Genomic DNA, 21,107 nt, shown 5'->3' with positions numbered 1-21,107 from the left:
CACCCATAAAAAGTAAGGGGGAAAACCCTTAAATTTATTTATTATTTTTAAATACATAATAAGTAAGTGTTCAGATGTCAGCTTTAGCATACTGGAGCTTCATGTGTAAATCCATATTGTTTCCCTCATCTACCTTGTGTAATAATTTTGGTATTAAGACACACTGCAATTCTGAAAGACGTTCATTGTTGACAAAAGCTTTGATAACAGAACTTCTAAGGGATGTTGAGGAACTGTTTGGCAAAACTTTTCTTTCACCTGCCTTATGCATAGTATTTCCACTTCTGGATATGCTTTGCCAGCTTTTGCTCCAAGCTGGCCCCTTGAACTAGAAGAGCAGAACTTTGTTCTAATACATATCTGTGCCCTGCTGCCCACATTGTGCTGCTTCAGTGGTGTGTAAGGGGCAGGATGGTGTTTATAGTGTAGTGATGACAGAGATTATTCTCATGTGGCTTCATGTCTGAAAAGAAAACAACAGTCCAAGGTTTTAGGGTTAGGTATTTTAATCATAATCTTTAAGATAATCCTAGATTTAAAAAGTATTTGAAAAGTACTGTAATTACCTACAGCTGGGCAATGCAGTCGATTGCAGTGAAGTGGAGGGAGCTGCTACATTGCATCATTGTTCCCTCACCCACTATTATTTACTTCAAGACAATACATCAGTTCTGGCCAATATACAACAATGTTGGCTCTAAAACCTCTAAGTGTTGAACCACTGGAGATGCTGGTGCAGAGAAGCTTCAGTGCTGCAGTCACAATTGGGATAAGAAAGAGAAACCCTGACCACTGGAAAAAGTTAATTTCACCCTTAAACCAGACACAACCAGTTACAACCGTGTTTTCCATGCAATGAGAAGTGGAATGACAAACCTCCTATTTCAAGACACTTCTAGGAAAAGCTGGCTTAAGAAATCTAGTCTGAGTAGTGTGATAACAGAAGAAATCACAATTAAGCTTTTTTAGAGAAAAAAACAACCCCAAAATCTAATTCAAATTGAGAGACTTGAGTACTTGTCTTATTGAAAAACAGCTTCCATTTTACTCTTGTTACTAGCCATTGACTGCAAGATCAAAAAGGATTAGCTCCAGTACAATTTCTAACTAACTGTACTGCAAGACTCAGTGTAAGCTCACAAATTGTCAGTCTTGAATTCTGGAGTTCAGTGGGTTTAAGTAGTCTGGGAATGACTATTACAGGAGATGTTTCAGGAGAAAAATTTTTTTTCAAGATCACTTTGTTTTCTGGAAGATGGAGAAGAGCCATTTAGTGCATATCCCTTCTCCAAAGACAGGCTACTTCCTGTATTAGACAGGTACCATTTACATTTGGCATAATTAACCCTTTTTGTTATGTAAGAGATGTCCAGTACTCAGACTTCAAATAACCAGAAAAGGGTGTCAGGGTGAAAACCCCAACCAGACCACCCACTGTTTGTTATCTAAGGCTTTGGCACACAACTCAGCTCTCCAAAGTGAAACTCACTCCACCCTGACAATCCAATTACTTAAGCTTTTATGTGTTTGGTTAATTATAGAGTAGGGTAGCTGAAGAATTTGCTTTCTGCAATTAAAATAATCCTGATTACTTTGCACTAATTGCTTTTTTCTTCAGGCAAATCATCTTCCCAACATCAGTGCAGAACCAAATTCCTGTGTTCAGTGGGAATGTAGCAGCCCTCCCAGCTGAGCCAGGCTCCCTCCCCAGGTGTGCAGGGCACACACAGGGAGAGGATCTTTCACCAGGCCATGGGGAAAGAGGAACCCAGGGGTTTCATGCCACTGATACCCATTTTACATTAGATCAAGGTAATCTGCACAAGAGAACAAGGATGAGGGGGCAGAGGAGGTGATGAAAGCAGAATTAAAAACGTTGGCTATAACAACCTCTATACCAAGATACTAAACATACTCCAGGAAGACCAATTCTCTGCACCCAAGTCATGATTTACCAGTGTCAATGAGACAGCACATCATTGCTGGCCTTCAGCACCTTTTACCCCAGCTGTTTACATTCGGTGTATTTTTTCATGCTCAACAAATTTGTTCAAGTTATTTAAGTTATCCCACCACTTGAACAGAAAGGTCTCTGCTATGAGCTTAAACCACGGAGTGATCTTCACTTCATTCTTGGCAGCTTTGTCCAGGAGCTGTTTCAGTTCTTTCTGTGTCACATAGCAGTAGCTTTGGATCTCATTGGGGTCGGGATTCAGTGTCACATCCTTCTGTACAAATAAGATATAGTCTATCTCATGTTCTCCCCAGATCCCATCAGACTTGGCCTTGTAGTGAATTCGTGTCAGGTAGGAGATTTCTTCTGGAGTTACCTACAACCAAAACACTTGTCAGAACTGGTGCCAGACCAGAACAATTGCCCTGCTGGGCACTGCAATACTATTATCAGCTATCATCCTGTTCCTTAGAAGTTATTTTCTCCCAAGTGTACAACTGCAATGTACTTCTTCACAAGTTACTATGAAAAAAATTTTTAAAGCACTTTGATGGCATGAGTGGCACAGCATTTCTCTAGTCAGACTTGCCCTGTAGTATTTTCAGTGTATTTCTCCTACATGGCAAATTTTAAGTAATGTTTACCAGACCTTACCACACGCTTACTGAGCACAAACAGTTGCACCTACCCCTCACCTCCCAAGAAAAGGGCCTGGCAACTACTTGAAGTCAAGGTCAGAGCTGTGTAACCCTGACCTCCAGGGAATCCCTGTGCATTGCAGACTGGGTGGTGAATTCTGGGCACCACCTCACCACCATATTTCCCAGGAGCACTGGGAGCTGCTGCTCTGTGTCCCATGGCAGAAATGTAATTTACGGGTAATTAACGTGGAAAGAGATTTCAACTCAGCAGAATTCAGTCAGCTGCACCCTGCTCTCTGTGCACCCCCAAACTGCCTCCAGAAAGGAAGGTACCAGAAGTGGGCTGTGCGACTGCTCTGGGAGAAATACCGAGTGCTCAGGCCACCTGAATTCCCACAGGAAGGTCGGGATTGCAGAAGGGCTTGTCTACAGGTGCTGGCAGCAGCAATGCCCTCCAGGAGCACCAGGTGTAGTGAGCATGTACAGCACTCTGCCAACAGCAGCCAGTCAGACATGGAGCAACGCAATCCTTCATTAGAGTGTGATTTACTCTTTGGCTCACATTCAGTTTGAGCAGTGGAATATTCTAAAATACAACCTACTGGGATAAGCTTTTGAGAGTATGGAATATAGAAGTCTCAAGTTCGCTCAGTTCTCTACACCTTCAAAGCTAAATGCATTTTTAGGTTTGAGGCTGACCCTGCCTGCCAGACACAGTTAGTCTGTAAACAGGCAAACGCTGACAAGAATTCCTGTTTTTCCCTCCTTCCTTTACCTGCTCCATGGGAATTCCCAACTCTGCTTTCAGTCGTCTCTGTGCTGCTCTCCGAACACCGATGGCATTATTTTCTTCCAGTTCTAGAGGATGGCTTAGAGGGTGGCTGCAACAAGTGTTGGTAAAACAATCTGCAAGAAGTTTGGATCAGTACATTTTTGACATGTATAAAGCATCAGGAAAAAAAACAACAACCCAACTCCCCAGAGGCCAGTTATTCAACACATCACATCTTTGTTTTGCTTTCCCAGAGAAGGGTCACAGAAGGTGGAGGATATTTTCACCTATTATTTTTCTTTACATATTTTGCACTGGGATTTGCCTCCACTAACTTTGCAGGTTAGTATGGATGCATGTGAAGACAGGCATTCTTATCCCCAAGACAACTTAGAGAGCCAGTTTATAAAGACCTTGTTTATCCCTCAAATGCTAATAAAAATTTACTTTTGGGAGTTTATATGCAACAGAATATTGAAAATATTCCCAGAGCTTCAAGACCAGCTGACAGTAAGTAGAATTAAATACAAAGTTTATACTTGTGTTTAAATGACAGCTCATCTATACTCTGTCTCAACCTTTTGTCTATAAAAATCAAGATCAAAAGCATCTAAAATAGTTAGAATATCTACAAACCATACTCAAACATTTTGGGTTTAATTTTTTCCTTCACTGCTAATCAATCAATCTCTAAAGATTCCCTTAGAACGAAGAAAAAGGTCTTTCCTCCTCAAGTTGGAAATGCTTGAATTTGTTTTCCATTGAAAATTCTGCAACAGACAGCTTAATGCTCCTTCTGATACATCTCATGTAAGCTACTTTTCTTTCATTCCCCTTCTTATTTTTATGCCTCTCCATTTGCATTTGATAGTAATAGTTCAGGAGTTTTCAAAAATCATGCACTGTATATTTTGGCCACGCAGTCTCACTTCTTGTGTAGTTAAATCACACTTCTTGTGTAGTTAACTAAGTGTTTGTTGGGACAGACACAGACAAAGGTCCACAGATTTCCCAGGCACCAGGGCTCTGACATCAGCTTTTACAGTGGAATGGGACACTCTCCACAGATACCAGAGCCATTTCTTCAACTCCAATAAATATGTCTTGCAGCAGAAGTGGTAAACAACACACCCTCTGCCCTTGCATCCACAGGATCAAACCTGTCAGGGAACAATCCTTTCCCAAGAATATAAATAACAATACCCTAGCGTTCCCATTATCTTACTTCATCCACAAGATAAGTACAACTTGAACTCTTAAAAGTATTGGAAGTATCTCCAAAGCAGTAAATTCTAAAACCTCAGAATGAATTACACTGCAGGATTAGATTGACGTATTCTTTTTAAATATTGATTTCAATAAAACATTTTGATAAATACATTTCATTACTAACCTGGAAATGTAATTTTTGCATTTGACCTCTGCTGCAGCAACAGTTTATTTTCTGTATTAAATAAGAAAACACTGAAAGCTCGGTGCAGTAAACCTAAAAGTAAAAAATAAAAAAATCCTGAGCTACTTAACAGAAGAGAAAAAAAACATGAAGACAGTTTAAAGGCTAAGAATGGCCTCATTTTTGGGTAACCCAATTTAAAATTAATACAAGTTAAAAAACAAGGATTCAATAACTCAGAGCTATTTTGCAGGTTTCTATGTCAGCTTATGCAAAACACTACGAAATTAGAAAAGTGTTCAGAAGGACAATGCAACAGAAGAGTGCTACTCTACTCAGTTCACAATTCTGAATAAGCACATTTGGGCAAGCTTCCAGGGAGGGCTCAGCATCCATAATTTTACCATCAAAAAGAGACTATTCAAAAATTCCTAAAAGACTATGGAATTTCAAGAACTGAAAAGGCACAAGGAAAACAGGCTCCCTTACAAACAGTGTAAGTGCAGAATTGCTGTTTTCTTCACCTTTCAAGTTTATCATTCCTCACTCTCCAGGAAGATGCTTCCCCCAGCTTCATAAAAGGAGGTCACACACTACTGTGAGAGATTCATGGATCTGACCAACCTCAAATAAACTCACAATCAGTTAAACCCCTTGTTATCATCAATATTTGAAGTAGAACTTGGTGTGAACTACTTCAAAATCAAAGCCCCTACTTGTAAAGAACTCAGCAAAGAAGCAAGTGGCATTCTTCAGAAAAAACTACAAAGAATCAGGTGTCTGTAATAGGAAAAAAATACTACTTAATCTTCAAAATGTGACTCAAAAGTATTTATCAAGACATAGTTTGTATCTGCAATCACACATTTCTCTCCTTTGCAACTGCTGCCAATTCAGTGTTCCTCATATCACAGAATTGTAACATTAGATGTTGTTCGCTGCGGAGGAGGAGCTGTGGGGAAGCACTTGCTCTGGTTTGATCCAAAACTCACCTGATATTAAGGCTTCAATTTAATCATGACTATACTTCTGAAAATATCCAGTCAACTTAATGGTTCAGTTAGAAGGTAAGTAAGCTGTACCTTTATCAATGTTTTCATTCAAGTGACAGTTTTTCTTGGTATCTGCTCCAATCCTTTTGTCATTTTCATCGATAAGGATGCACATCTCTGCCAAGAGCTGCACCTGCTGCTCATCCAGGTGGTCTGTGTTTACTTCAGGCATGGTGATGGTAGCACAGGTCCTACTGAAAACAAGCAGTGAGTAGTCATTCAGGAATAACAACATCTGCAAGGCTGTGGGCAGACTCTAAGAAATAATCAAATGACTCAGTTTTCTGACACGGTGTAAACTGTGCACCAGTTGTATTTTAGGGGGTTTACATGCTTTTAGGTTCCTGAAATTTCCTGCCCATGACACGAATCACACAGCAATACTTGGAAGGTACTTGAAACATTTATTTTTCCTCTCTCACGAAGGCCGTGCAGCAGCTGCTGCAAGACAGCCATGCCGAGCCTCACATTTTTGTAGGCTGGCAGTGGTAGGAAATCCCATTCCAAATTTCATCGCACCCCACTCACCCCACCGGCGCACGTCGTGCCCACCGACAACTGGTTACATTTGTAACACCGGGCACCCTGTGCGCGGGGACTTCCCCTCTCCGCACACCCCCAAGGGCTCAGGAACGAGATTTCCCTGACCAGGACACGCAGCCCAAGGCACCTCCAAAAGCAACCCCCGCCCTGCCCCGAGCCTCTGCCGCCGTGAGTGCTCCCTCAGCTCAGCCACAGATGGGTCAGGCTGGAAGGGACCACAGTGGGTAATCCGGTCCCTGCCTAAACGGGGTCGTCCCAGAGCAGATGGCACAGGATTTGCCCAGACGGTCCTGGGATATCTCCGGTGAGGGAGATTCCACACCCTCTCTGGGCAACCTGTTCCAGAGCTCGGTCACCGCACAGTAAAGAAGTTTCTCCTCATGGTCTTCCTGTGCATCAGGTTCTGCCCGTTGCCTCTCATCCTATTGCTCGGCACCATGGAGAAGAGCCTGGTCTAAAGGCACCCCAGCCCCCCTTCAGACGTCTATACACATTGATGAGGTCCACTCTCAGGTGTCTCCTCTCGAGGCTGAACAGGCCCAGCTCCCTCAGCCTTTCCTCGCATGCTCCAGTGCCTTCATCACCCTCGCTGCCCTCCGCTGACCCGCTCCAGCAGCTCCACGTCCCTTTGGTACTGAGGAGCCTAGAACCGGACACAGCGCTCCGGACGCGCCTCACCAGAGTTGAGGAGAGGAGTAGGATCGACGCCCTCGCCCCCCGCTGCCCCTCTGGCAGCCCCGTTTCCGCGCTGTCCCCGCTCACCTCCGTGCCCGCCCCGGCGGTACCTCAGGGCCCCTCAGTCCCGTCGCGCCGCGGTAACTCCGCAGGGCCCCGCGCCCGGCCCCGCGCAGCGCGCGCCACATGGCGCGGCCCGCCGCCTCGGCCAATGGCGACGCCTCCCGGCGCTGACGTCACCACATCTCCCGATCGCCCCACTGCGGCGCGGGGGGCGGGGCCAGCAGTGACAGTGGAGAGTGGCGGCGGGAGCAGCCAATCGCAGCACGGCCTGGCACGGGTGCTGGCCAATAGGGAGAGAGAGTAGCGGCGGGGCGGCCAATGGGAGCGGAGCGGCCGCGTCGGGCCGTGCCCGGCAGGGCGGGAGGGGCGTTCTGAGGTGGCGACTCCGGGACAGGGGGACCGCGATCGGGATAGGGAACGGGAATGAGAAGGGATCGGGATAGGGAACGTGAACGAGAAGGGGATCGGGATTGGGCTCCATTACCAGGGAGAAGCCTTCAGCTTCTCCTAGTAACCAGGGATCACTGAATTCATGGCTAGGCTTCGCGAACGAAGATTTGGGAAGGGCTCTACCCACATTTGCTACAAGCGCGCTGGTGGCTAAAGAGGCAGGAAAAGACCTCTGACATCATCGAGTCCAGCCTATGACCCAACATCACCCTGCTGGTCAACCGGACCATGGCACCTAGTGCTACATCCAGTCTTCCCTTAAACACCTCCAGGGACCTCCCTGGGCATCCCATTCCAGTATCTGAAGCTTGACCAATTTCTAACATTGAGCACTACCTGTTGTCTTTCACCCATCCATGAAAACCAAAGGACCACGCCGAAGTGCCGGTCCTACAGATGTGGGGATGTTTGTTCAATTTCTGTTCAGCTCTGGGAGTGTTTCAAGCAGGAGCCATAAGCACGGGTCTGTAGAGTCACAGGGTGTTTTGGCATATCTAATCTTGGATGCTTTTCTTTGCTCCATAGCAGCATCCCTTGAGCCAAAGGTTCATTTGTGTCGTACAGCTCAGGGCCTGTGGCACTCAGAGCAGGGCAATACAGGCCACTTGTCCCCCCTCCTGCACTGAGAGCTACAGCTTGTGGAAAACAGTTCCTGTGCTAGTCAAGCTCTGAAACTGCCTGACTCATCGGGTTCTTGAGAGGCAGAGAAAGAAACACCCAGTTTCTTTGAAGGAATGGAGCGTAGGCCAGATGTCAAGATGAACTGGTCAGATAGAGATATGCACAGATAGAGGCAGAGAAATTTCAATAGCAGCCTCTAGAAACTTCACACCACCACAGCTGAGTACCTTCTCAGCAAGACTTTTACTGCAAGACTTTTACTTTATTGCCTGTCCACATATTTGGATTTATAACTAGATTCCATAAAAGTGACATTTCACATGCCTTGGGGCCAAGGCTTTGATTGTCTCTCAGCTCAAGTTCCAGTATTTCCATCTGGTTGGTTTGATTTTTCCTGTGAACAGGACAGATGGCCTATCATTTAGAGATACGATTATCAGCACAAAATGTTCAAATGGACAGTTAATATTTTACAAGGGTGGTATCTTACAGTGTTTTCCTGTGCAGAGCTTCATGAAAGGAGTGTGGAAGTGGTTTAAGTGGAAGCCACTTGAAACCAGCAGAGTATCAAAAGTAAAAAAAAAAACAAAACCAAAAAAAAAGTAAGAATGGCCAAGCTGCTGCATTTCCCTTTAACTACACAAAATATAACATCAGAACATTAGTATGAATTAACAATATTACAAATCTAATGTTACCACAAGAACATTAACATAAATATGTACTCTCACAAAGGACTGAAATGTACACAGATTACTTTTTATTGACTTTACTTATCATTACTTTACAGATTACGTATTGCTGAGTCACTGTTTGGCACGAAAACACAGTAACTGGAGACTGAGCTTTGTAGAAATAATGAGAATATCCTTTACCACATTAATCACTTGCTCATTTGATTGTTCCAGATAAAAAAAATCTGTAATTTTTTTCTTCTATGATTTTCCTAATTAACCAAACAAGCTACACAAATCCATCAAAAATATAACTACTGAGATGGACATACAAACCAGCATTTCATAGGGAGACAACAGAGTTAACAAGAAGCTCTCCTGTGAGTGAAGCTCTTTTGGAATAGTTACTTCTACCCTGAGAGGCAGAGGTGGGTCTGTACATGAGGCAAAACTGATGTGTGACACACACCAATGAGCAGGTGTACGGAGTGATGTTCAGGCTACACAGCAGAGGGAAATATAAAAAAAAAAGGTCCTTATAGATAATGGAGAAAAGAAAAGAGATTCTTATTTTCCTAGTAATAGCTATTGAGAACTTCTATACAGGCACTTTAGAACCTGACAGTCAGAAACAACTACAGTTTCTGTCTTGCCCAGACAAACAAAGCACTTCACCTGCAGCAAGGCTTGTGAGCACCAAGTGACAAGTCCTGGATAATGAGAGGCAAAGAAGGAGGCACAAAGGATGACAGAGACAAACCCAAACATTTTCACAAAACAAACAAGGGAGAGACCTCCCAAGCTTTTAACCGAAGACACTTTCAGGATCAGGTGTTTTATGTCACCTGTCTCATCTTTCATCTCGCTCCCCTCCAGACTTGCTCTGTACTTTCAAAGCTCTTTGTGTTGAAAATAAAGCATCCTAATTTCTGTAGTGGTATGCACCTCACTGAAACCTCAGAACTTTTACTCCACCCTGCATAAACAGAAGAGTGCCTGAAGTGACATATAAATGCCTTTGAGACTTAATTTATGCATCTCCTGAAGTCTGCTGACTATTTTCAAACACTACAAACAAGAGGAAAACTGTTTCCCGTCACCACCGAGAAGACTTTAATTTCACCTGAAAATCCAACCAGCTGCAAATCAGTGACAGACTTTTGCTGTCTACGAAGATAAAGGGAAACGCAACCTCCAACAAACTGGAGGAGAACATTTTAGTTCTCCGGCAAGTTAAACAAGAAGATGGTGAACCACAGGATGAAGTAAATTCTGAACAAACCTGGTATTTGACCCCTGCCTAGAATGCATAGACTCCTGAAACGTGCTTGTCCTCAGTTTTCAGATTTGCCTAGGAATATTAAGGGCTTTTTCCCATACTTCATGTCCAACCTTCTTCTTTTTCATCTTCCTGTTCACTTGCCCTGATATTTAAGACTTCCAGTTCACCCATCTAAGCTATAGAGCTATCCTTTTTCCTCGTTTCCCTGGAGAATTCCTCTCGGAAGTCTGCTCCTGCCTTGGAGTCATAGCTCTCCAGAAAATATTTGTCTAAGTGATCCACTTAGGTGGAAAGCAAACAACAACCCGAGTTTTATCTGAAATGGGAGGTAAATACCTCCCATTCTTAACTAATCTGCTGTTGTTCACTTGAATCTGCTCTCTTAAATGGCCTGGTTCAGGGAAGAGGGTTGGCTTCAGCTTGCTCCAGAGAAGACAGATGGCTTCGTAGTAAAAATGTAATACATGTATGCTAAATATATAAGTAGGATGTTGTATTTGCATTTAGGTTTGTTATCTCAAGTGTGACGGAAAGAGTGCTATGATGTACAGTTTCCAAATGTTTTTGTACAGCATAAGGTGAATGAATAACGATATAGGAAATGGCTCTTTTAGGAAGGAGTTATTAGAAGCATTCCTATAGGAAGAAGTAATGCTTGACCTCTTAAATATTTTTGTTTGTTTGTTTGTTTTTCTTACTTTTGGTTTGAACTCTGGATAGGAGGCTTTGTTTTTTCCTACTTTTACAGCTTTGGAAGATGTTAATTTGAGAGATTCAGCTGTTATTCAGAAGTAGGTCTGGAAGGTGATGTCCAGGACAACCTAACTTTTCTCACTCAACTTATTACAATACTTATTACGAAGGCTTCTTAGCTGTTGAAGAGATGCTGACTGGTACCGCCCCTCCCGTTTCCCCAGGCTCCTGTATTCCTATCTTTGTCTCTTTTTTTAAAACAGGTAATTTGTGAAAAGCAGCCTTTTGTTCTGCTCTTGCTCCTGTACATTGCACAGTGCCTGCTACTCTTGCACTGCCACAACGAAACCAAACCAGTAGCAGAGCTGGAGTGACAACAGGCCACTTGTTGTTCTTTTCTCATGAAAAACCAGTGGCATCTGTACAGATGTAGGATACTTCCAGGCTATTTGGGATTTCCTGTTAATTTTCGGTTGAAGCACCCTCTGCCAAGGATAAAGTTATTTAAACCCCTGTCTTTGTTTATTTTAGTATTTTACATTTCTTCAGGAAAAAAATGGTCATCTCTGTATTATGCTCAGATGCTAGAGAGAGAGCTGCTCCAGAGGACAACATATTTGCCAAATGTTTTCCCAGGGAAATCTCAAATATGGGTCCTTGTGCTCTCCCTGGACAGTTTTTTCCTTCACAGTTACAGCTAAAGCTGTTATGGTACAGTAGTGTTATATTAGGGCTAAGTAATTTTGGTAGGGATAATAAGGCTTGAAAAATATTTAGTTAGGAACTGAACAGCTGAGGACTTGAGTTGTGCCTTGGCTGAGATGGCTGAGCCAGTGCAACTGCACCATCTGGAGAAAGAATTCAAAGCATCAAACGGTGGCATTTGGTCAGGCTATGTTCAGGCTTCCTCCAGGCAACTCTGTTCTACCTCTTGTCCCTCTTCTTTTGCCTGTTCAGTCTCCCTTCTTTTCCACTCCTTAAAGCCATTTAGCTATTCATTTTGCTCCCTTTTGGTGGCTTTGAAGAAGCAAATAGGATACAATTATGGGAGGTGCTCAATCAGTTAGGCTGGTTATCTTGGAGAATGACCTCCAGTAATGAAAAATAAGCTAGTAAATAGGTAAATCACTATTTTTGTCGGTGTTTAATACAGCTTTAATTAAGACATGACTGCACAGAAGTGGATAGAAAGGAAAAAGAAGACAAAAAAGAACTGCTGGCAGACTTGTAGCTGGGAAGTTCATGAAAAGAAAATTTAATAATATTTCCAGCCCTCACTGAGGCACATGTTCTTCTGGCCTTTTCACAGACCTCTTCTGAGGCAGCTAGATAATCTGCAGGAAGAGGGAAAATAATTAGGCAAAGGCCTCTTTTGACTTTCACTATCTGCTACGTTGAATAAGAATTTTAGGTGAAGGTTTTTTCTAAGTGTTAATCAGCAGAGGAATTAATCACATTTCAATTACGCGTTGTAGGCTTCAGAGCGAACAGCCTACTTGCAAATCATGGCTGGCTTTGATACACTGCTTCTTTCGTACCGTCTGCAGACACAGTAAAGTCCAGAAGCAGTATTTCCCAGCCATTCTCTATTAAAAAATACGGAATTCCAGTGGTGTTTCACGGAAGTTTCACCCCCCAGTGTTACTGGATGTATTAAAACAGTGTTAACAGTAAACAGTAAATCACAGAATCAACTAGGTTGGAAAAGACTGCTGAGATCATCAAGTCCAACCTATGACCCAACACCACCTTGTCAACTAGACCACGACACTGAGTGCCACATCTGGGGACGGTGACTCCACCACCTCCCTGGGCAGCCCATTCCAACGTCTGAGCACCCCTTCTGTAGAGAAATTCTTCCGAATATCGAAACTAAACCTCCCCTGGCGCAGCTTAATACCGTGCTCTCTTGTCCTGTCGCTGGTTCCCTGGGAGAAGAGACCGACGCCCACCTGGCTACACCCTCCTTTCAGGGAGTTGTAGAACACAGCGTTACCCCCGAGAGGCGACAGTCGGGATGAAACACAACTGAGCTGTTTAAACACCAGCATTGAGCTGACCCTGGGCTGACCTGGGTCAGCGGGGACGAGCCGCGGGGCGGCGGCGGGGCAGCTCCTGCCCGCTGCCATTCCCGATCCCGCGGGCTGCTCCCCCAGCGGGGGCTCTCCCGTGCCCAGTACCATTCCCTATCCCGGGAAGCTCCCCCAGCCCCTGCCCGTCGCCATCGCGGCCCGGAGCGGGGGCCGCGCCGCTTCCGCCGGATGTCGCCTTGAGGGCTCCGCACCGGGGAGGCGCGTCCTGCCCGAGCGGCGTCGGGATCGTTGCTATTGCTGTTGCTGCCGCCGCTGCTGCACCTCCCGCCCTTCTCCTCCTCCTCGCCGTCCTCATCCTCCCCCTCCTCCTGCTCCGCGCCGCCCGCGGCCCTGCCCCTCCGCGCCCGCCGTGTCTGACCCGGCCGTGTCTGACAGGTGAGTGCGGGGGCAGCGGGGCGCGGACCCTCCGCCATCTTCGCGGCCGCCCGAGGCGCTGAGGGGGCCCGGGGGTCCGGGCGCGGTCCGGGGGCAGCGGCGGTGCCTCCGCGGCGGTACCTGCGCGGTGCCGCTGCCGCCGCCCAGGCCCGCGGGGCTCCCCCCCGAGCACCCCCTGCCAGCCCGCCCCGCTCCGCTTCAGTTCCGCGTGAAATGGCTCGCACGGTGTTCCTTGAACGCCGAAATAACCAAAAACGAGCCCTTCCTCTTCTGCTCCCGGGTGTCGGGGTGTTTTAGCTCTCCCAGCCCAAGGCTGAAGAGATGGTTCCAGGTCTGCGGACGGTGGAGCCGAGGGTGGTGCTGAGGAGACTCGGCTCGCTAACTTTGTTCGTGTGCTGCTGCATATCCTAAGGACAAGCCCAGCGTAGTGCCTCGTTATCTTATAGATTGAGTTCAGAGCATCTGACACATGTACAGATGGAGTAAAGATGAAACGCCCAAATTCCCTGAAGTGGGGCGCAGCTGAATGAGGAAGGGAAGCACCGTTTGTGGTGGGATGGGGTGGATCTGGCCTCCAGCAGTGGGAGAATGACCTAGCACTGTCCAAGATGGGTAAAAGTTGTCCGTAAAGAGCCATTTTCAGTATTTCTCCCTTTTTCTCAGCTAAGACCTATGAAAACAAGTTTGAGGGAAGCATTGATATGCTTAATGTATTCAAAGCTTGAGTAGATGTTAGGTTCCAGTTCCTTATGCAAAGATGAGGAAAACTTTTTCAAGTTAAGCGTTGATCTGTGATTCAAGGACATATTGGTGTTTTTAAGAAAAGAGAAACTTCTACATGTGTTTTTATCCCTCTTGGTGCATCTTCCAGCTTGTCAAATTTGTTTTGTTTTTGTGGCTTAAAGTGGGCTTTCTGTAACAGTAATTTCGTGGAAGGTTTACGTAAAGAACTGGTGGAACAGCTTCTTTGAAGTGATTCAGTGTCATTGAGTACACCTTGAAATTATACAAATGTCAATTGTTCACGCATTTTACAACATCACAGCAATATTTTCTCCTTAAGCAAATTTCTGAAACTGTTTCCAAGCAAGCCTGCTGTTGGCGCTTCTTGATGGTTTTGAAAACAAGTTGGTAACCCCAAGAACCCACAAGTGTGTTTTCTAATGAGTAGTTTGGCTTAGATAAGATCTTTGTGCGTGGTGTCAACTCTAACCTGTCTGGTAATAACTTTAAATGTAGCTTTATGTATTGTGGACTTGGGCAATTATTTTAAGAAAAGGTGCCTGTACCAAACATTATAATTTAAGGCAGAGGCCACTGTAATGTTGTTTGTTTTTTAATGCCAGTTGTTTATGTGTACGTTTGTCCCTAAATTAGGTTTATCACGTTAAATCTAAAGATTCTAAGATGAGACTGTCTCTTCAATGTAGACAGGCCCTTCCACCATCTATTTCTTAAATTTAGGATTTGTTTAAAGGATGCAGTCTTTAGTATGGACTGAGACACTTAAGTTTATTGGTACAGTCATGAGATAAATACTGTGAGTGTGGTGATAATGTCTTACAAGAAGAGCTTATTTTTATGAAATCCTGAAGTTGCAAGCCAGAACTAGTGCATGCCAGGTAAGGAGTAATTAAGTGATATTGCATTTTATAAGAAGTTCGAGGTGAGATTGGAATCATTTTATGTCATGGAATTTTAAGTCTTGGAGCTAAGACTAGTAGCTTGTCTTGTGAGGTGAAGGCCAGGGTGAGGGGCTTCTTCTGGAGACTACCTTTTCACACCTCTCTGGGGAGAGTTTATTGGTACTCTCTGCCTGACCACTGAGGAATGGATAAGAATAAGGATGGTCTCCTTGCAAGCCAGAGTGATTTGTGTTTTCTCATCCTCGAGTAATACACACAGGCTATTTTTAGGCTGTCTTAGTGTTTCAAGAGGGTAGGACTGGGTACTCACAATGCTGTCACACAGACTGTTGGAAGGTTCTGTAGTTCTCTGTGCTAGGCCATATGAGGTAATGCTTCAAGAATGTGCTGTACGGAGATTATTTGTTGGTGCTTCAGAACAGCTAAATGTGTTATAGTTAAAGTTACTTGGCTTTTGTTGAACTCTTAAACGCTATAAGATTCTAATTTACTGGCAAGTAATATATTCCCAAATGAAGAGCGAAGATATTAGAGGTCACTCTGCCTCAATAAAACTATAATAGCAATTTATTTGGTACATCTCTAATAAGTACATAAATATTGAGTGTTCAGAGACTAGCACAATAAGATTCTGGCCTCTGAATGTAGTGCTGTGGTTCCTTAAATAAATACCTGGTTAAACCACCTTTCCTCTTGAACTTAAGATTCCTCACCCTCAGGTCTTGTATTTGCATACCCGTGTGTGCACGTAGGCTACTTCTAGGCTGTTGGGGATTTGGTAATACAGAAATGGGAGTTGAAATGGCTGTGAAACAGGTAAGGAAACAGAGTAGCCTTCAAACATATTTTAGGATTTAACCAGTAATTTAGCAGGATGTGATGCTGTCTGTTGAACTCTTCAATAAAGTCAGTGAGTCAGTACCTATAAATAAAAAAGGCAGGATATATACTCATAGGTAACTAATTAGTGTTGAATAAGATTATATCATATCCTGTACCATTTAACGTATTTGGAGCAGTGGGCACCCTCAGTGAGCATGGTGGCACAGGTCTCAAAGGGAAGCTTTCAGGACATCAACAATTTCACTAAATAGGTCTTAGTCTGATGATAATTACTGGACTCAGGAAAATTTCTTCTATATTCTAAAAAAAAAAAAAATAAAAAATTATAGTTGTCTAATACTAGTTAATATAAGCTTGTATGGTGAGAGTACCATTTCTTGCTTTAGTTGACTGTATGGCAGGCTAGGTCTGCATTTTGGTGTGATTGCAGCATTTGCTGACATAGTTGAATTAGCAAGATCAAAGCTTGCTAGCAGCAAAACTGGGCTGGCTTACATGTCGATGTTGGTGTTAGAAGCTTGCTTAGGGTAGTTACTAATGTGTTAAAGCTTTTATTGTTGATTTCAGCTGTATAAAGTACTTAAAATTCATTGGTTCAGCTTCTTTATTTTCTGTTGAAAGGAGGTTGTCATCTTCAGTGGTGGATGTTTGCTTTCCCCTTTTACATTTCGAGGAACCTCCAGTTTCATTTGAAAGAATGCTGCACTAAATTTAGAAAAAAAATCAATAACGTAATGCTTGAGTGGATTCCACAAGGTTTGAGTACACTCAGTGGTCCCAGCATCATCTGTGATGATCCGGAATGGTTTTGTTTCCTAAATATTTACCTTTAGCCAAACAACTAGTTTTACAAAGCAGTCTGTTTAGCTTGATTTTTCTCAGGTGTGCTGTATTCTTGGGAATTGCATTGAATTAATGGCACTTGAATGTACAGCATCACTGAAGGAAATTGTTCACTGAAGACCACAAAATGGAAGTTTTACTCCTTTAAATTTGATTTCTTTGCATATTAATAAAGATTGTAGTGGCGTACGTTGATACTTAAATTCCCTTAACTCATGAATAATGCTGTCAAACTGAGTCACATGTAATTAGGAACTTAATAACTGTAATCATTCTCCTCTTTCTCCTTTCCCTCCCCACTTTCTGGAAAAAACCCCAAACCAACCACCATGCCCGATGTTAATGGGCATCTTTGTATCATAAGGTTTTAATGCTGCACTAGACAATAATTACTATTGCAAAAATGCCTTTGTGTTTTATGTAGTAAACAGTGAAATTTTCTTCTAAGCCATGTTTGAAAATGAGAGACATGAGACTAAGAGATTTAAAAGCACACAGATACCATAAAATTGTGGTTGGTTTTTTTTTTTTTTTTAATTTTGACACAATTGTTTAAATAGTAAGTATTACTATTTCTAAACTCTAAACAAAATGGAGTAGGGAGATCTAGGGTAAGATGTTGCTGAAATTTCCTGATGCTTTCCCTTTACAGACTTGTGTGTTGTCTTGAATGAACAAAAAAGGAAATGCAATACTGTGGCAGTTATGTCTGTGCTCTGACACATCTTAAAACATATTTTCTCCCTGGCTTCAGCAACATGCATACCCCAGGAATTCTTTCCTTTCAGCAGTTTGCCTGTTCTGTGCTCAAGAGCAGAAGTAAGCAAGTAGAATTAGTTGATTCCTGCAGTAAATTTTTAAGTCTGGTAAGGCCAGTGTGTGCACTTTTCGTTAGTGCCCTTTCTCTGTTGTAGCTGACTAAAACAGTAATTGGATACACATCTGCTCTTAGCTGTTGTTACTCTGAAGTATTTCCTGTGACTGAATACATGGTAACATCTGTTACAGAAAGGTAGGTGGTGGAACTTTAATTTAACACACTGTAACATATCTTGTGAATTTAATTGAGCAGCATGTTTGAAATACTGAAATATCTTTGCATTCAGCAAGTAGTAATCACCTGTGGTCTAGATGTTTTCCAGGACATCTTTTTCTCCCCTACTTGTGCTGATTGACTTTATCAGAAGGGTTCTCTCCAGACTTTGACAGATCACTGTGTGAGGAACACTATGCAAACGTAGCATTTTCCAAAATGATTGAGCTGAATAGCTCAATATGTCTCATAAGCTCACTTTTTAATAATATAGTACTTGTGAACTGCCACCCTTAATGAATATAGTTTAGCAATACTGAACACTCCCTCCCTCCTCTTTTTATTTCTCAGAAAGTACTTTTGTTCAGCTTTTTATACTCTTGATTGCTAATTTTTAGCTTTTGTGAATTCAGCTTCGTTTGATTCAGGGAAGAAGATTCCAACAATTCTCGATGATTTTTCCATCCTCTTTGTAGTATTACTAAGTAGAAAAGGAAAGTGAATTTAGTGAAATTTTCTTCGCAGGACCCGTTTGGAACACTTAAAAGTCATGATTAACTACATCTGACTAATAATATACAATGAGTTGTTTTGAAGTACTGTTTTCTTATTTTGTTTGACTGAGATTTGGTGCTTAGTCTTGAGCTGATGTTTTCCCTTGCCCCCCTTTCCTGTCCTCTGGCTGTTCTAACTACAAAAGTTTAAAGAAATTGAAAGACTGTGACTGGTTTGTATACTACTGACTGTTTTACTAATCAATATTTAATATGGTTTTCATAGGATATGTAACATGACACTGATATTCTGGACAGGTAATTTTCATTGTTTGAAAACCTTACATAATAAGGGGAATCAGGTAATTGCTAGAAATGAGCACCTTATTTTTTTTTAGCATCATATTGCCAAGGATCTGTTTTGTAAAATCTACTCTTGAAAAACCTCTAGCTTCTGACTGTTACAATTAGAGTCAAAATAGTTCCGAAATTGTCAAAGTGAAGTTAACATTTAAAGGGACACTGTCACTTTTTTTAAACTTACTTTACATCCTGGCTCTAAAAACCCTTAATTACTGCTCCCTTTACCTAAAGTTTGTAAGGCTATTTGGTGGAATTCAGGACTATATTAAAGGTAGTGAAGCTGGTCCCCTTGGTGTCTCCTTGCCATCCTCTGTATGCACATGCTTGTGGCCTCTTTGGTTTCAGCTTTGCTGTGGCTGTGTGCACCCTCCTGCCGAGCCTGGGAACAGCGTGCATGCTTGCTCTCTCCACTACGGTGCATGAGGGATGTGTCGTGCTGGTGCATGAGGAGAGGGCAGTCCCTGGCAGGGACACTGGCTGCAGGTGAAGTGCTGCTACCAAACAGAGACAGTGATGGGGGTGTGTCCTGCCTAAAATGTTCCGTTTGCTCACAAGCTGTGAAAGTAGAAACTGTTGTGTAGTTAATGTGAGAATTTCACTATGTGAAGATGTAATCTTGTGCATTTGACTGTGTCCCTTTAAATTCTGTGTGCTAAAATGTATAGCTGCCAAATCTGTACGTGCTGATGTTGAGTGGCGCAGTTCATTCCTTGAGGGAAGGGACACCACCCGCAGGGACCACGACAGGTTGAGGAGTGGGCTGTGTGAGCGTCATGAAGTTCAACAGGACCAAGAGCAAGGTCCTGCACCTTGGGTTGGGGTAATCCCCAATATCAGTGTAGGCTGGAGGGTGAATGGGTACAGAACAGTCCAGCAGAGAGGGACCTGGGGATACAGGGGCATGAAAAATGGGACATGAGGCAGCAATGTGGGCTTGCAGCCCAGAAAGCCAGTCCTAGGCAGTGGTACAGGAAAGACATGGATCTGTTAGAACTGGTCCAGAGGAGAGCCACAGAAATTACCAGGGGGCTGGAGTACCTTTCCTGTGAAGAAAAGCTAAGAGGGTTGGAGTTTTTTAGCCTGGAAAAGAGGATTTTCTGGGGAGACCTTATTGGAGTCTTTCAATACTTAAAGGGAGCTTCTAAGAAAGATGGAGAGAGACTTGTTACCAGAGCCTGTAGCGATAAAATAAGGGGTGATGGTAAATCTGCTTAAAAGGAGGTAGATTTACATTAAATATAAGGAAGAATTTTTTATGGTGAGTGGTGAAACATGGGCACAGGTTGCCCAGAGGAGGTGGTGGATGCCCCATCCCTGGAAACATTCCAGATCAGGTTGAGCAACCTGATGCCAATGGAGATGTCCCTGCTTATTGCAGAGGAGTTGGACTGCATGGCCTTTAAAGGTCTCTTCCAATCCAAATAATTTTATGATTTTATGAAGCAATCCAGAAAAGGATATTTCTTGGTAAAATCCTTCAAAATGCAGTAGCTTGATAGAGAGGGCAAGTGGCAGCTAACATAGTTAAAACAATGCCTGGTAAGGCATAACTCACATGAAAATCTTTATGTATAATTGCAGTTCAGGAGCCATATCTGGCAGGGATTAGAAATAGGCTATTTTTCCCCCCCAGATCCTAAGTAAAATGCTATTAATGGGTTTATGGGATTATGTATAGTTATGTGTGTGTATAGATATAAAACTCTTAACAAATGTCTATGTGTGCACGCAGAATTTAGTGCTTTAGGCCTTAAAAAGTAATTTTGAACATTGCAGAAAATGATAACTGAAAGCTCTTGAAAAAGAGGTTCCCAAGGCAGATAGGAAGGAGGGTGGAAGAGGGGAGAATATACACGTGTTTGGGATCTGATCCTATTTTGAAAAGAAATAGAAATGTGATGAGCACTGAAAACCTGTTCCTAATTCTTGACCATATGTCCATGAACAGGAAGATACTTAGTGAAGCTCAGAAAATTGGCAGTAAATGTTTATGGGATGAGCTTTTTTAACTTTGGTCCTATCTTTCTACAATAGAGGAGTCTAGCCACAGTGAATAAAGAAATCCAGGCAAATAAGAAACTGCCCGATGATAGTTCTTTCTGTTATTCTTTAATTTGTGAATAAAGCTAATTAGTTACTACTGATTAATCACACATAAAAAACTCTGATGGGATTAGGTGCGGTGGAGAACTGTGCAGAGTCCAGAGGAAAGGAACAAAATCATTTTAGTGCAGTACAGGTCACTGGTGCAACCTGAATTTTATTTTAGATTCACTGTGGAATTAGTGTCAGGTTCCTGTAATTCAGGTGTTCCAAAAGCTAATTAAAATATCAAACTTTTTAATGAGGATGGATGGGCATCAAAACCTTAACTAAATCTAGTCTCATTTTGATATAGATTTCTATATCTTCATACATCTTAATATAAATTTTTATATCTTCATGCATTTTTGTTTTGTGATGTACAACCCAAAGGAGATTTCAAGCTGTTTTTATTCATGGTGCATACTGTCTTTTTAGTAAGGTATGCTTTTCCTTGGCTTTATGATCTGTTAAAAAGCAGAAAATACCATGTCAAAACCCCAAACTGGTTAATGCCTTGTC

The 21,107-nt window shown here is 42.9% G+C and overlaps 2 protein-coding genes and 1 long non-coding RNA gene across 12 annotated transcripts in view; 1 reads left to right on the top strand and 2 right to left on the bottom strand.

Moving 5' to 3' along the window:
- Positions 1–488: 488 nt before the first annotated feature.
- On the bottom strand, positions 489–7,231 carry LOC113949628 (isopentenyl-diphosphate Delta-isomerase 1). Of its 6 annotated transcripts, none has more exons than XM_027648459.1 (5): positions 7,118–7,231; positions 5,843–6,006; positions 4,761–4,853; positions 3,371–3,501; positions 489–2,330 (listed from the first exon to the last, which is right to left on the bottom strand). In XM_027648459.1, the coding sequence occupies exons 1-5, from the start codon at positions 7,216–7,218 to the stop codon at positions 2,013–2,015; spliced, it is 807 nt and encodes a 268-aa protein (XP_027504260.1). In that variant the 5' UTR covers positions 7,219–7,231; the 3' UTR covers positions 489–2,012. The 6 variants fall into 6 exon arrangements, with proteins under 6 accessions (XP_027504260.1, XP_027504261.1, XP_027504262.1 ...); XM_027648460.1 differs by having other exon boundaries at positions 5,843–6,003; XM_027648461.1 differs by having other exon boundaries at positions 7,034–7,145.
- A 4,719-nt stretch (positions 7,232–11,950) lies between these two features.
- Positions 11,951–13,091, bottom strand: LOC113949640. 2 transcript variants are annotated; one of them, XR_003528488.1, is made up of 2 exons: positions 12,766–13,091; positions 11,951–12,147 (listed from the first exon to the last, which is right to left on the bottom strand). It is a non-coding gene; the product is annotated as an uncharacterized LOC113949640 (long non-coding RNA). The 2 variants fall into 2 exon arrangements; XR_003528487.1 differs by having other exon boundaries at positions 12,810–13,091.
- Positions 13,092–13,102: 11 nt separating this feature from the next.
- Positions 13,103–21,107, top strand: part of WDR37 (WD repeat domain 37) — a 45,632-nt gene continuing 37,627 nt past the window's right edge. The window contains exons 1-2 of one of the 4 annotated variants that reach the window (XM_027648495.1): positions 13,103–13,281; positions 18,427–18,458. The gene's annotated coding sequence lies outside the window, so the exon portion shown is untranslated. Of the gene's footprint in view, positions 13,282–18,023; positions 19,023–21,107 lie in introns of those variants that run through there. The other 3 variants (XM_027648496.1, XM_027648497.1, XM_027648498.1) reach the window with 3 other exon arrangements.

This window comes from Corapipo altera, unplaced genomic scaffold, assembly GCF_003945725.1.
Source record: "Corapipo altera isolate COAL_440 unplaced genomic scaffold, ASM394572v1 47, whole genome shotgun sequence".
Classification (NCBI taxonomy): Eukaryota; Metazoa; Chordata; class Aves; order Passeriformes; family Pipridae; genus Corapipo; species Corapipo altera.
Note: the sequence above shows the minus strand (reverse complement) of the source record. Positions and strands in the feature narration are given on the sequence as shown.

Excerpts from the sequence above, each read along its gene's own strand:
- LOC113949628 (XM_027648459.1), bottom strand. The coding sequence starts at position 7,218 with ATGTGGCGCGCGCTGCGCGGGGCCGGGCGCGGGGCCCTGCGGAGTTAC. Across the intron at positions 4,854-5,842 it reads GAATGAAAACATTGATAAAG|GTTTACTGCACCGAGCTTTC; the intron begins GTACAGCTTACT and ends TTTTACTTTTAG. Across the intron at positions 3,502-4,760 it reads TGCAAAAATTACATTTCCAG|ATTGTTTTACCAACACTTGT; the intron begins GTTAGTAATGAA and ends AACTTCTTGCAG.